The sequence below is a fragment of the Bos grunniens genome, chromosome 4 (genome assembly GCF_055505025.1).
Source record: "Bos grunniens cultivar Pamir isolate PY7600 chromosome 4, Bosgru_T2T1.0, whole genome shotgun sequence".
NCBI lineage: Eukaryota > Metazoa > Chordata > Mammalia > Artiodactyla > Bovidae > Bos > Bos grunniens.
In genome coordinates this window covers 8641491-8656758 of record NC_141168.1, presented here as the reverse complement: position 1 = coordinate 8656758, position 15268 = coordinate 8641491, and the positions used below count along the sequence as shown (strand labels likewise).

Below are 15268 nucleotides of genomic sequence, written 5' to 3'. Positions count from 1 at the left end.
TCAGAGGTCTGACTAATGTGCGTGAGGCCCTCACGTGGCACGGGGCTCTCTTCAGTGACAATGTGTTGATTTTCTAATTAACGAAGGTTAAGTAGCATTTTTGCTTGCAGACCTACAATTTAAACTTATGACATTTGTCACCAAGACAGATTTCTATAGAGCAGACAACTTGAACTCAAATAATTATCACTGGCTCTAGTGCATTAGCATCCTTTGCATAATATTTAATGACCGTTTTCAGGACAAAAGACTTTTCTTCATATTGACTAGGTCAGTAAAAGTACTTTCCAGCTCACTGACCCATTTCAGAAATTAGGGACCATCTAAAAAAAGAATGTAAGTTATTTGGTTTTCCTTTATAGAGAGGGAAATGGCATTCCACTTGCCTTCTTTATAAATTAAGAAAATACTGTAAAACTTTATTTAATCAATGCAACAAATACAAATTAGACTATAGCTGTATGCTATGGTCAATTAAGGAAAGAAGCAGGGGGAAGGTCAGGCAGCAGTGCAAAGAGGGAAAAGGAAGCAAAAAGAAATTTAGGAGAAATTGAGAGTAATTTGCTGAAAGGTAGAGAGGGAGACACACAAGCCTCCAGGGAGAGATTGTGCATCATGGACCAGAGTAATTCATAGCTGGAAGGACCCGAGACATCCAGTGCAGCCTCCTTTATGGAGAGTAAAGACTGATGCTGAGAGAAGGATGCTGAGATTTGATTGAAGCCACAGAGCTGACCAAAAACAGTCAGCAGTCAATAGGGAGAGAGCCATACAAACACAAAGGCAGGAAGGAAGACTGGCGGGTGTAAGAACTCAGAAAGAACAGGTCCAGAATGAACCAAAGAGGCTAAATCCTCTCACTGAATGAAGTTTGTTTATGTACATAATGAAGCATATACACATATCTCTAAATACTTATTTTGATACAATTAAACTATGAATTAAGCTATACATACTTTCTCTGACAACTGAAACTTACTAAATCTCCATTTTTATCAGATTGTCATTTAGAGTCTTTTAACAAGTCTCTTCAAACTCTCAACCATTGCTGACACCCTTAAATATGCATTATTTCAAAATTAATGTACATCCCAGATAGATTAAAGAATGAAATGTTAAAAGAAGTAAAATCATAAAAGTTCTAGAAGAAAATATAGTTTAAAAATTATATTATTTTGGATTAGAAAAAGTTATTATAAGTCTAATATCAAAGGCAGAAATCATAAAAATAAGATAGATGTGACTACATAAACATCAAAACCTTTCGTAGGGAAAAAGAAACATTATGTACAAGTTAACAGATGCAAACTGGAAGGATGTAGTTGCCAAATTTATTACAAAAAGTTAAAGCCCCAAATATTGTTATCAATCAATAAGAAATGTATCTTCTCCTGTATTACTGTGTTAGTCTCTCAGTCATGTCTGATTCTTTGCAATCCCGTGGACTGTTGCCCACCAGGCTCCTCTGTCCATAGGATTCTCCTGGCAAGAATATTGGAGTGGGTTGCTATTCCCTTCTCCACTTCCCCCCAAAAAACAAAGGTCATGAAGAAACCAAAAAATAGAAATGAGAAAAAAAAAAAATTATTCAACTCACAGTATTGAAGCAATGCAAATTAAAAGAATGAACTCTTTCCCCACCCTCCAGCCTATAAATTCGAAAAGATTCTGTCTAGTATTAGAATCGTTGTGGAGAAGACAGGGGTCTGATACCCTACTGGTGAAATATAATACAAATTAATAAAGTCTTCTAAGAGGGAAATATATTGTAAATGACTTTAAAACGTATATTCCCTTGTACCCAGCAATTACACGTCTGAGAATTAATTCTAAGGAAAAACTGGACAGCATGAAAAGGTTGTTACAAGGCTGTTTATTACAGTATCATATACAGTGGAAATTGGAATACGCTGCTTAAAGCCCAAAGGTAGGGGAATGACAAAATAACTTACAGTGTTTTGCAGGCTGGGCTGCTGTGCAGATGTTAAACAAGATGTTCTATTTGAATATTTATTGCTGGGGAAGTGTTTTATGATATGTTAAATGAGAAAAGCAAATTTCAAAGCAATGTGCATACCCCGCTTTTTCCTTTGTTTTATTTTTTACACATAGGTATGTTCACAGATAAAAGAGAGAAAAGCTATTTGCTAAGAATGAAGGTAATTCTATCTGAGTAGCATTACAGATTCTCTTTTTCATTTTGCTTATCAGTGTGTTTATGGTTTCCACAATGAAAAACTATTATATTTGTAACCAGGGGAAGGAGAGGCAGACATCTAAAAACACAGATTTAAAATTTTCAGCATATTTTGGCAGGATATAATTATTTTAATTGAGTAGTGATGAAAATTTAAATGATGAGGCATTTATTGAACAAAAGACCCTTTGGAAAAACCCTTATTGCAAGAACAAAAGCCATAGCTGATAAAATGATAGATGCCAAATGGAAATTTTAGCACACAAATGGTGACTCATGGATTGAAATTCTTCAAATCATAGCTAAGGCCCAAATTCTCCACAGCCCAGAAGTGTGCAAAGGTGCTGATGAGCAGATTGCAAAATGGGAAATTCTTCAAAGTGGTTGTTTTTAGTAACTTCTTTTGCCATCTACTCTCCCACAGCTATTGAAATGGGCATTGGACTCCCTTCAATTAATCCTCTTCTATTTAAATATTTTATTAGAAGGAATAATCCCTGGAGAATCATCACTCAAATCTCAGTACTACCCAATGAGAGAACTGCAAGGCTTGGGTTTACAAAGATAGTAGTGCAAGTCATATGCCATTTCACGGCTGAGGATACACAGGCATAAACAAAGGCTGATCCATCTCTGCAACTAAAGCCTCTGATCCACAAGCCCTGTCTGTTGAGTCGTGTAATTGCACACTTTTTCTCAAGATACTGGAATAAGTGATCAGAATCCATCTCCAGTGTGCAACCTCACCCAAAGTCTGCCAATCCTATTGACCATGCTGTCTTAAAGACATCTAAATCTACACCTCAGAAACACGTATGTCTGTGCCCTCCAGACCCTGAAGATCTTCTGTATTAGACGATCATCACAGAACAGAGTCTAAAACCACAGCTCAAGAATAAGACAGAGCTGACAGTGCCCTGGCACTGCAGAGTTATGAGTCCTAAGTACAGGACTTCATGTCTCTAAACCTCAGTTTTGTTATCCAAATAATTAGGGCAAGATAACAATGTATGGATGTGAGAATTGGACTATAAAGAAAGCTGAGCACTGAAGAATTGATGCTTTTGAACTGTGGTGTTGGAGAAGACTCTTGAGAGTCCCTTGGACTGCAAGGAGATCCAACCAGTCCATTCTGAAGGAGATCAGTCCTGGGTGTTCTTTGGAAAGACTGATGTTGAAGCTGAAACTCCAATACTTTGGCCACCTGATGCGAAGAGCTGACTCATTGGAAAAGACCCTGATGCAGGAGAAGAAGGGGACGACAGAGGATGAGATGGTTGGATGGCATCGCCGACTCAATGGACATGGGTTTGGGTAGACTCCGGCAGTTGGTGATGGACAGGGAGGCCTGGCATGCTGCAGTTCATGGGGTCACAAAGAACTGGACACGACTGAGTGACTGAACTAACTAACTAACAATGCCTACCTTGTCAGGTTGTTGTAAGATTTAGGTGAATATCATACATAAGGTGCTTAGTAGAATACCTACTACATTGCCCTCAATAAAAGAGTAACTTTCACTTTATTAACCATATCTCTTTTTTTCTAAATCCCCATCAGATTTCTTTTAATAAGTTTAACTATTATCATTGTATTTAATTTCCAGAAGAGCTGTTAGTCTAAAACCCAGGCACATTTATAAATTTGAGTTCCTCTTTTTTTGTACCAGCTGCTTAAAAAATCATAGCAAAGGTTATTATAGACACAATCCACTTGTGATATATTAACAATTCTCCAATGAATTCTGCTATGAAATTTGTTAAGAATATTTTAATATTTTCATGCTCATAAACTCTAACTCCATAACTTAGAAAATCACAGTGAACTTGCTTTTTGTGTTATGTGTCTTGAAATGGCATTTAAACAAAGGCAATAAAATCTAAACTGACCTGGTAATAAATGTGGTATAGTTGACTTCTGTGTGAAATCGTCAATTCCAATTTCCAACAACTCCAGACAAGGAGCTCTGGGAATCCTTAACATGAATTTCAAAGCAAAGCTTTTCTTGAGACAAGAAGAACCAGGACTTACAACCACATTCCAAATGGATTTACTTCTTCTGACTAATTGACTTGTTAACTATGCTAATATATTCATATCCCTCTGCCTTTTTATATCTCTTCCAGTAGATAGTGCTGTGGAATATAACAACGTGAGATTAAAAACCAAGGAACTTAGAGATTCGTATGAACTTCTCTCCTAAGGAAACCAGATTAGACTTCCAAAACAGCTTATAAAATTTGTGTGTGTCTCCAAGCATTTTAGTTCTGTAGCAAATTTATTGCTTCTCCCAAGACAGCCTCTTTTTTAAGTAGGCGTTATAGCCTAAGGGGGGGAAGTTGCAAGCTCTTCTATTGACAGTAAGAGAGCCTGCAGCACTTGGCAGTCTCTCTCCTCCCACAGTGGTCCAAGGCATGAGGAATGAAATAGGAGCCGCGGCAGAGGTGATTCTGTCTGAGCTCCGTGCCTTCTGTCTTCCAGGTGGTGCTGGAGGCCAGCAGGGCTTCCTGGGCTGTATCCGCTCCCTAAGGATGAATGGGGTGACTCTGGACTTGGAAGAGAGAGCCAAGGTCACATCTGGTTTCAAATCCGGGTGCTCAGGGCACTGCACCAGCTACGGAGCCAACTGTGAGAATGGAGGCAAGTGCATAGAGAAGTACCATGGCTATTCCTGCGATTGCTCCAACACAGCCTATGATGGAACATTTTGCAACAAAGGTAGGTCAGAACCAGTTTCCAGAGCCACGTTTAGATATCTTTGAAGCCCAGATCATCTGTTGAATTGCTCTTCAGCTGGCATACGGGTACTTCACTCCAAGGGTAAAGTGTTTGGAATTTTTCTCCCATCATAAGTAGGAAGTCCCCTAAAACAATCCCTTCATCTTTGTTGTTCATTAAGAAGAGAAAAGCTTTGAGTGTGGTGCAGAGTTTCCCCCTAAATTCAAGCAAACTTTGAAGTGACTAGAACATTACAGAGCAAATAGCCACGCCATGCCTTAACAATGAGGAATAAAGTAAGTAGCCATTGAAAGGGGTCCGTGATGGGCCTCCTGACCCTCTCAGTCGCTTGGACCTGTACATCGTGCAGTGACTCAATCTGTGCTGCCCAGTGCTCTTCATGTCCACTTCTCCCCCAGCTGCTAAGAGAATGAATTCAGGTTGGACTCACAAGAAAGCCCCTCTGTTCAATTCTTGTCACAATCATTTTTTATCACTCTTCTATAGGACACCTCAGTGGCGGGTTCTCAGCCCCCTCAAAGTGCAGGAATACTGAGATACTACATCTAATAATGCAGTAACATCTAACAATGTTACTGCCTTATTTCAGTCTTGAAGGAGTAACCCCTAATAAATTCAGCAAAGCCAATCAGCTGACTCCAAGAACCTGGTGTGTATGGCTGTTGTCATTCAGGATACACCCGGTGATCTTGCATAACCAGAAGAAATTCACACACCTGGCCTGTGGCTTCTTTTCTACTTGTAAGCAAGAGGGCTGGGGAGAGGCAGAGCTGACCCTCTTCTCAAGCTACAATTGAAATGCATGTAACTCACTCTTCTCTTTCTAAATGAATGTATAGCGTTTGGGTAAAGTTTTCTGTAAATGGTTGGTGCATCTCTTTATAAGAAGCTTTACATAAGTAGCCTTTTCATACTCTGATGAATACATGGAGGGTTGTTTATGCTGCCATCATTCACACAAGATGCCACACAGAAGGAGGAATTGTTCCCTAACACTCTCTGTACATCCAGCCTACTGTCTCACAGTGCTGTCATGTAAGCATGTAAATTCGGTCAGACTGGGCTTGAAGGATGAGCATGAGACAACAACCAAGGTGGAAAGGAACACCACTGCTGAATAATCCACAGCGCATTAGCACTGCTGTTACAGAGCATTCTCCCACTTGCAACAACATGGTTCCATGGTTTTCTGGTGTCACACAATGGGAAGGGTTTGCAGAACACATTAATTTTGCACTTGTAGAAATGACAGCCTTGCAATTACCATTCATTGTGCTTGATGCTAATTTAATGTAGTCATTCCCTTGCCAAAGTGGTGTCTGAATGCAATCAAGTGAGCGCTAATGTCTGAGAGATTCCACTGCATAAGTACCAATTTAAAGAAAATCATGAGCCCCTTATTTTTGGAGAGTTAGGTTAAGTACAGTAGCTCACACACAACCTCTGGGGGTTAATAGGCAATATTCACAAACAGAAAGATGAGAGTATATACCCTTCTGCCTTGCCAGTTCTTGAGATGGAGTCCAAGAAAGCCTGTGAATTCCCAGTGACATTATTTCAAAGGGTTTACATTAAAAATCCCTAAATATTCTCTTAATACCTGTTTAGCAGGGTGAGTTTACATTTGACTCAGTTTATGGCTTTACCAAAAAAGACTGAAAACAGCAAACTGTATTTGGAAAGTATCTGTGGGCATCCTTCTGGGTCAAGACAAGTATTCTCTTGACCTGGGGAGGATGAAGGTGGTGCTGATTGAGAGGAATCAGAAAAGCTTCACCTGCACGTAGGCAGGCTCATTCCCAGATGGGGTCTTCCAGCCGAGGCCTGCGGCCAGGTGGTGCCTCTGATCTGGGTTTCACCTCCCAGAGCATCAGCTCCTGTGACCACACCCTCCAGGGGTCTACAGCCACATGACTCAGCCTCCAGAGAGAGCAACCACAGTCATCTGCCTAAGAGTGAGCTTGTGAAAGTCTTTTGCAGGCAGGCTTCCTCAGGCTTCTCTGATAGCTCAGTTGGTAAAGAATCTGCCTGCAATGCAAGAGACCCCAGTTTGATTCCTGGGTTGGGAAGATCCCCTGGAGAAGGAATAGGCTACCCACTCCAGTATTCTTGGGCTTCCCTTGTGGCTCAACTGTAAAGAATCCGCCTGCAATGCAGGAGACCTGGATTCAGTCCCTGGGTTGGGAAGATCCCCCAGAGAAGGGAAAGGCTACCCACTCCAGTATTCTGGCCTGGAGAATTCCATGGGGTTACAAAGAGTCGGACATGACTGAGCAACTTTCACTTTACTTCACTTCCTCGGCTAGAATAGTTCTGTCCTTGTGTATGTGGACAGAGGTCCACAGAATTTTGCTGAGTTAATGAAATGGGTCTCAACATATCACACACAACATGATTAAATGTCTATACAAAATCTAACACACACACATACACACACACACACAAGGAAACATATCAAAATATTATGTTAGTCACTCAGTCATGTCCAGCTCTTGGTGACCCCATGGACTGTAACTCACCAGGCTCCTCTGTCTGTGGAATTCTTCAGGCAAAAATACTGGAGCGGGTTACCATTTCCTTCTCCAGGAGATCTTACTGACCCAGGAATCAAACCTGGGTCTCCTGCATTGCAGACAGATGCTTTACCATCTCAGCCACCAGGAAAACCCATCAAAATATTAACTGTCATTATTCCAGGGAGAGGGTGAAAACACAAATATTTATTTTCTCTTATCTTTTTGCTGTATTTTCTAATCTTTATACAATGATGAATTACCTCTTTTTTCCCTCACTTTTGCCTCTTTGGGGGAAGAACTAAGTACTAAGAAGCAGAGCCCTTACCCCATGCATTCAAGGCTCAACTACCTATGGTTAGAAAATATCTAGTTATTAACCAGAAATCATGATACCATGTAATCACACTATCTGGAATGGAGGAGCATCTCGGGTGAAAACTGCATATAATTAAATTACCTTTGAAAAATCCCTCTCTCCACGCATTCAACAGAGCCCGTTTTTTCACAAACCTTCAAAGCAGTCACCTTTCAGATGGGCCCTGAAGGAAGGCGTGCCTTGTTGGGGCCAAGCTGTATGAAAATAAAAAACACTTGTATCACACTCAGCCAGGTGAGGGGGGCATACAGGGTCTCTAGCAGGTCCCTCCTGATGATGCTCTTTGCTTTGCAGGTTTGACAGTCACTGTCCCACCAGCACAGTGTAGATAGCAGACACTCCTTTCTCTCTTCTCTGAACTCTTATCAAAAACTTCTCCTAAAACCTTTTTTTTTTTTTTCCAAATGAATCTTTAAAGATTTGATCATCACTTAAGGTGTCAGCTCTCCCAGGGAAGAGGCATTAAATAGAAAAGCTGAGTGGGGAAAAGTTCGGGTTTGGGGGAGAGCATGAGTGAAAGTTAAAGTCGCTCAGTCGTGGCTGACTCTTTGCGACCCCATGGACTATGCAGTCCATGGAATTCTCCAGGCCAGAACACTAGTGGGTAGCCTTTCCCTTCTCCAGGGGATCTTCCCAACCGGGGGATCAAACCCAGGTCTCCTGCATTGCAGGCGGATTCTTTACCAGTTGAACCACAAGGGCAGCCCAGAGAGCATGAGGGCCTCCCAAAAACTCTATAACTAGACCTCATAGCCAGTCACCTCGTCTCTACAGATAACTGTGCAATGTCCCCTCTTCTTAGAATGCCCAGCCAATAGCCACCACTTCACTCAGCGCAGACAGCGCCATCCCATGGACGGTTCCTTGGCAGCCCATTGGCTGAGACCATAGATGCCTCTGGGAGCAGGGCAAACCCAGCTTACATGGAAGGCTTGGCTGTGGGTCTGTCATACCCAGCATTAGTGGGGACCCCCACTGGGGACCCCTGGACACGCCACTGGTTGTCTTCTCTAAACGGACCTATTCCTTCTTGGACAGTCAAACCTCAAAACACATTTATGACTATCAACCTCAATTTTATTTCTAACCAGAAATTAACAACATGATTAGAAGTAAACTCTGTCTTCTCTGGGTTTTCAAGCAAGAGGGAAAGTAGCAGACCTATCGCAGCCACAGCAATTTCTGTATTAAATGTTTGTAGCTGAATACAACCACGGATTGAATAGGGTCCCTCTCTGCCAAGCACTTGTCCACCCGGAACCTCAGAATGTGACCTTGTCTGGAAATAGGCTCCTTACAGATGTAATTAATGTGGAGTCATCCTGGACTAGGGTGGGCCAGGAACACATGGGGGGCCCCCAGAAGCCCGAAAAAGCAAGGAAGGACCCTCCCCTGGAACCTTCAGAAGACGTGTGGCCCTGATAACACCTCGCTTTTTACTCTGAGCCACTATAACTGTGAGAGAATAAATTTCTGTTGTTTCAGGCCACCCAGGGTGTGAACCATTGTTAGGGCAATCATAGGAAATCAACAGAAGTGCATATGAAAACCTTTGGTGCATCTTAATTCCGTATTTAACCATGGTAACAGCTGACATTTATTGAGAACTTGCTATGTGCCAGGCAGTGTGCCAAGGTCTTTAAATATGTTAACATCACCTAATACTCATGACAGCCCTATGTTGGTACTATAATTATTTTCCCCATTTTACAGAGAAGGAACTTTAGGCACAAGAGGGTATTAGTCACTTGCCTGAGGTTCACATACCAGTAAGTAGCAGGACTGCGATTTATACGCGGGCAGTTTGACTCAAAGCCCCGGTTCTTCACCATCACTGTGTATTACTGCTTCTCACCAGGGCATGGTCCTTCATGTTTGTTTAGGCGCTCAGTCCTGTCCGACTCTGCGACCCCATGGACTGTAGCCACCAGGTTCCTCTGTCCATGGGATTCCCCAGGCAAGAATACTGGAGAGGGCTGCCATTTCCTTCTCCAGGGGATCTTCCAGCCCAGGGATCAAACCCGTGAATGCAGGTGGATTCTTTACCGCTGAGCCACCTGAGAGGCCTGATCCTTCATGTAGCTTCATGTAAAACTGAAAAGAGAACCCCTGGTCTTGAAGCTTTTTAGTTATGGTGATTCGGTTAAAAAAAAAAAAAAACAGCACATTCTTGGATGCAAATTCTATCATAAGAAGAAACAGAATACAAGATCTGAACACAACCTCTTTCTCTCTCTCTCTCCCTCTTTCCCTCCCCTCACCCCCACCCTACACCCAGACATTTAGGTGTAAGCAGTAATCACTTATTGATTTATTTCTTTAACAAACATTCAGTGAACAGGCGCTTTGAACGTACAGTTGAGTCTGACTATACTGAAATTTTCAAAATATTTCAGTGGTTTACATCTACAGAACCAGGACAATCTAGTGTACACAAAAGCAGGAGATGAGAATTAGCCATCATCCAGGCTGCCAGAAAGAGTTCTTCATTAGGATCCCTTCACTGAGCCAAGTTTAGCAAGAACTTATCATCAAGAGGCACAAAAATATCTCCTAATTCACTTCTCTGCATTTTTTTTCCTGTAAAAATTTTCATGTTCCTCTGCCAAACCAGGACAGCAGCTGAAGCTTCACTGTTGTTCAGTCGCTAAGTCACGTCTGACTCTTTGCAACCCCATGGACTGCAGTATGGCAGGCTTCCTTGTCCTCCACTATCTCCTGGAGTTTGCTGAAGTTCACATCCATGGAGTTGGTGATGCTATCTAACCATCTCACCCTCTGCCGCCCTCTTGTCCTTTTCTCCTCAATCTTTCCCAGCATCAGGGTCTTTAAATGCATATCTTTAAATACTCAGAAAACAGTGTCTGAGTTTAGGGAGTTGTCTTTTCTTCTCAAACATCCATTTGTTTGTCACTCAGATAAAGTCCAGTCTTAGAAGGACCAAGGTAACAGGACTGCAGTGATCACGAGTGAAGGAGGAGGGTCAGCAGATGCAGCATCACCTCATTTACAGCCACACAAACGCACGCCCCCATCCCTGTGGTCCGGCTCCGCCTCCTGCTCTCCCTGAGTGTCCTGCCATTGTAACTGATACAGAAGAGACTGTTTATGGCTAACTCAAGTCCCCACATAGAGAATGGATGAGGGAATTAGACGTGAGTTTGAATCTAGCGTCCTCACCTGCAGGTTCCATGACCTTGAGCAAATGTGTAACTCCACTCGGCCTCATCTTCAGCAGTATGTAACATCTATTCTTAATTCCACCGTGAGGCTCACATGGGATCATGTGAACAAATTTCCGAGCTGAAAACCTGGTACACATCAGTCAGACAACAGGTGTCCCTGTCCATTCTCTGCACTTTGTTTTTTTGTTGTTTGTGTTTTTGTTTTTACTTTAAATCATGTCATCCTTTCATCTGTCCCTAAAAGCTTTAAATATCAGATGCCTAACTAGCATTGTTTCAGTTACCTCTGAGTGCTGGATTCAGTTCAGTTCAGTTCAGTTCAGCCACTCAGTCGTGTCTGACTCTTTGAGACCCCATGGACTGCAGCAGGCCAGGCCTCCCTGTGCATCACCAACTCCCAGAGTTCACCCAAACCCATGTCCATTGAGCCAGTGATGTCATCCAACCATCTCATCCTCGGTCTCATCAGCTACCGGAGAAGCAATGGCAGTATCATAAAGTGTGCTCCCTACTAAATTGTGGTCACAGTCATATTTTTCTAAAGCTGAAAGTATCACTTCTGGACCCTAAACCCTGATGGACTGAGGAATATGCAGAGATGGGAATGGACACCCCAGTCTCTGCATCCCAGGGATCACACCCACAAGTGCAGTTCCTCATATAAGGTGTCCATCCCCACTAAGAGCCAAATTAGGTCACTTAGCGATGGCTGGGTCCCTTCCTAAATCAAAACCCATCAGGAGACATGAAGGCACTGAAAGAGTTCAGGACTCCATTTTGCTGAGAGGACTCAAGTCCAAGTTCAAGGAAATTAAATTGTACCCACCAGTCCAAGTCCAAGACTCAAATCCAAGTTCAACCTGTAAGGGACGAGGATCTTCCTTCTTGCCTCCTAAAGGAGTGTTTCCTGGTAAGCGGGAGGAGGTGGCTTTGCCCAATGCACTTTGAATATTTCCAAACTCTGCTTCTCGGTGGCTCCAGGCACTGCTCAGAGAGCAGAGGAAATCTATGGGCTGCCCTTGTAGAGTGGGGTTTGAAGCCTTTTAGGGAAGGTTCATTTCAAAATATCATAAAACAATTAGGGGAGAGAGAAAAGAGAAATGCATCTTAGGATCACACCTTTATATGAAACTAGATAATGGCAACAATCCCAGGAGGAGGAAATGGCAACCTACTCCAGTATTCTTGGCTGGAGAATCCCATGGACAGAGGAGCCTGGCGAGCTACCATCCATGGGGTCTCAGAGTCAGACAAGACTAAGCACTCACACACCAATGGGAACACCAGCCATTTTTTCTGATTGGCCTCCCCACTCTTGATCCCAGCTTGGAGAAGAGTTGACACCATCAGGAAGAAATGTCTTTCATGGGCTGCTTTTTCATTGCCAGTTGGAACAGGAGATTTTATAGATTTGGACTCATGCCTACAGGAACAAGAATTCTTTTTCCTCTTCCTCTTCCCCTTAGAATGTTATTCAAGAAGGGAAAACTCTCCTCTATTAATATGTTTTTTAAATCTTCAGACCTTAAAAATATCAGAAAAACATACAGTCATCTGATTTTAAAAAGAAAGAAGAAAAGTTAAGAAAATTCTTGTGGACAAAAGCCTGTAAATACTTAGAGATAAAAGGAAATGCTTTTGACTTGATTCTAAAAGGTCAGAGCTACAGAGATGGCCTTCAAGCTTAGGTGACTTCATTATCAAATTTTATGGTGGTAAATAGCATTCTCCCTGACCTGGGCTTTTCTTTGGGGTCCCAGATACAAAGCAAAACCTGACCTATTAACTTTTCTGCAGAAAGGGTTTTTTTAAAAGTCAGTGGTAAAAACAAGCCCTTTGTAAAACACCAAATGTAATAAAGGACAGAGTTTTGGACTTTGCCTCACATAAATGATAAATAACTTTAAGTTTGTGCCCATTTCTATTACCCACCAGGTTTTGGACCTTTTTGGATAAACAGTTTTCATTTTCCTGTGTGTGTTGTTGAATGTTTTTATTCCTCATTCTTCAGCAGTAATGAGAATTCAGTAATTTATGAAGTTTATAAAAATAATACTCTATCATTTCCTAGAAATCAGCTGAAACTCTACCCATTTCTTTTCTTTCATGAACCTAAAAATTATCAGTGTCATAAATTTTCTGGAGGGTTTGCTTTTAATTTACTCACATTTTTTGCTTCCCTTACAAGCATGTCCATACCAACATTCTGATTGACCTTAAGTATTTTGTTATATCTGCAGGACATAAAGTTCTGCCTCTGGTGTGCAATGGCTCCTCTTTGCAACCTTCTTTCATGGTCATCATTGCCAGCAGGCAGCTCTGGCCTTAGCAGGGCTCGTCCGAGGCATCCCTTGGTTAGAGGAAATTCACTTTCTTAAATGATCAAACCTGAGGGGTCTTGAGCTGTGTTTAATCTGCCATCTTATAGATCACCCTGGCTCTGAACTCATTCACATACTTTTACCTCCATCAATTGCAATTGACTGTAATAGTGGATGGTTTAGATAAATGGATATTTTGCTTGTTTTGCCCCAGTGAGGGCCAAACCCTAAGGAAACAGAAATTATTAGGGTCAACTACTCTATCTGAGCTAAGCTTGGCATCTTAAATGTATGATCTGCAAATTCTCATGAGGTCTGAGCATATGATATAGATTTTGTGTAGTGTTTAACCTAGCCTAACAATAATCCTCTAGGTAGGCTTCTAAGTGATGAGTTCATGAAATATAAGGTGGCTTCTAAACTATTCAAGTTCTGTAAGGTAAAGATTCTCAGTAAAATTGAATCATTGGCAGTAAAAATTTAACATATCTATGTTCTGGATGAATGAAGTAAGATCAAGTGGTTTGATCAGTGCTGCTGCTGCTGCTAAGTCGCTTCAGTCGTGTCCGACTCTGTACGACCCCAGAGATGACAGCCCACCAGGCTCCCCCGTCCCTGGGATTCTCCAGGCAAGAACACTGGAGTGGGTTGCCATTTCCTTCTCCAATGCATGAAAGTGAAAAGTGAAAGTGAAGTCGCTCAGTCATATCTGACTCTTTGCGACCCCATGGTCTGCAGCCTACCAGGCTCCTCTGTCCATGGGATTTTCCAGGCAAGAGTACTAGAGTGGGGTGCCATTTCCTTCTCCAGTTTGATCATTACTAACAATTTAATTTCCTTATAAGCACCTGGCACAAGTATAGTGAAATACAGACATTTACTGTAAGCTTACTATGTGGGAAGCAGTGGATTGACAGTGAGGAGACCGAGATAAATGAGATGAAGCCTGGAATGAAGTGGAAGCTGTGGACCCAACTGCAGTACAATGGGAAAGTGAGGCAGAAGTGCAGAGTGATACCTGGACATGGAACCAGCCCATTGGGTTAACAGCAGAGCTGCTCTTACTGTCCCACCCAAGGTTAGCAGGGCAGACCATGCTGGGCTGCACTGAATTCTGGGGACAGGCGTTTGGTTAGAGGAGAGGGCTCTTAAAAAAATTTGTCATGAATGAATCTCAAGCTTAAAAATTCAAGAAGCCTTATGAACCTCCAGTATAACAAAAATAAAAAACATTTAAAGATACATTACTGAAACTTAAAGACAAAATTTTTTAAACTCATAATTTTAAAAAAAGGATTTATTCTTGAAAAATAAATTAGAAGTTTTAAAAACTGATATAATCGGTATTTTTAAAATAGTTATTTGCTTTTAATATTGCAAAAAGAGATTGCTTTGGAAAGTTAACAGTGAACAAGATGTTTTAGGATTTAGATCAGTTAGCAGTTTTTCAACTTGTTTCCCATGAATCAATGATATTTTATGAAGTTTTGCTCTCTTTAGTTTCTAACATGAAAAAACTAGGGCAATTTTTAAATGGGCCAAAGAGCACACCAAACAAGTTATACAAATGGCAAATAAGAATATGAAAAGATGATCCACAGTATATACAGTCAGGGAAACCCAAATTGAAACAACAGTAAGATACCAGTACACATCTATTAGAATGGCCAAAATCTGGAATACTGACAACCCAAAATGCTGACAAGAATGTGGAGCAAAAGAAACTCTCATTCATTGCTGGTGGGAAGGCAAAATGGTACAGCGCTCTGAAAGACAGTTGGGCAATTTCCTACCAACTGAACATGTTCTCACCATACATTCCAGCAATCATGCTCCTTGCTATTTACCCAAAAGAGTTGAGAGCTTATGTCCACACAAAAACCTGTACACAGATATATATATCGCAGCACTATTCATAATTGCCAAAACTTGGG

At 41.7% G+C, this 15268-nt stretch overlaps 1 protein-coding gene across 6 annotated transcripts in view; it reads left to right on the top strand.

Moving 5' to 3' along the window:
* Window positions 1-15268, top strand: part of CNTNAP2 (contactin associated protein 2) — a 2322173-nt gene that overhangs the window by 2093462 nt on the left and 213443 nt on the right. For all 6 annotated transcript variants that reach the window (XM_086398240.1, XM_086398242.1, XM_086398243.1 and 3 more), the window contains one exon: window positions 4679-4915. In XM_086398240.1, coding sequence (XP_086254366.1) covers window positions 4679-4915 — 237 coding nt within the window. The remainder of the gene's footprint in view (window positions 1-4678; window positions 4916-15268) is intronic.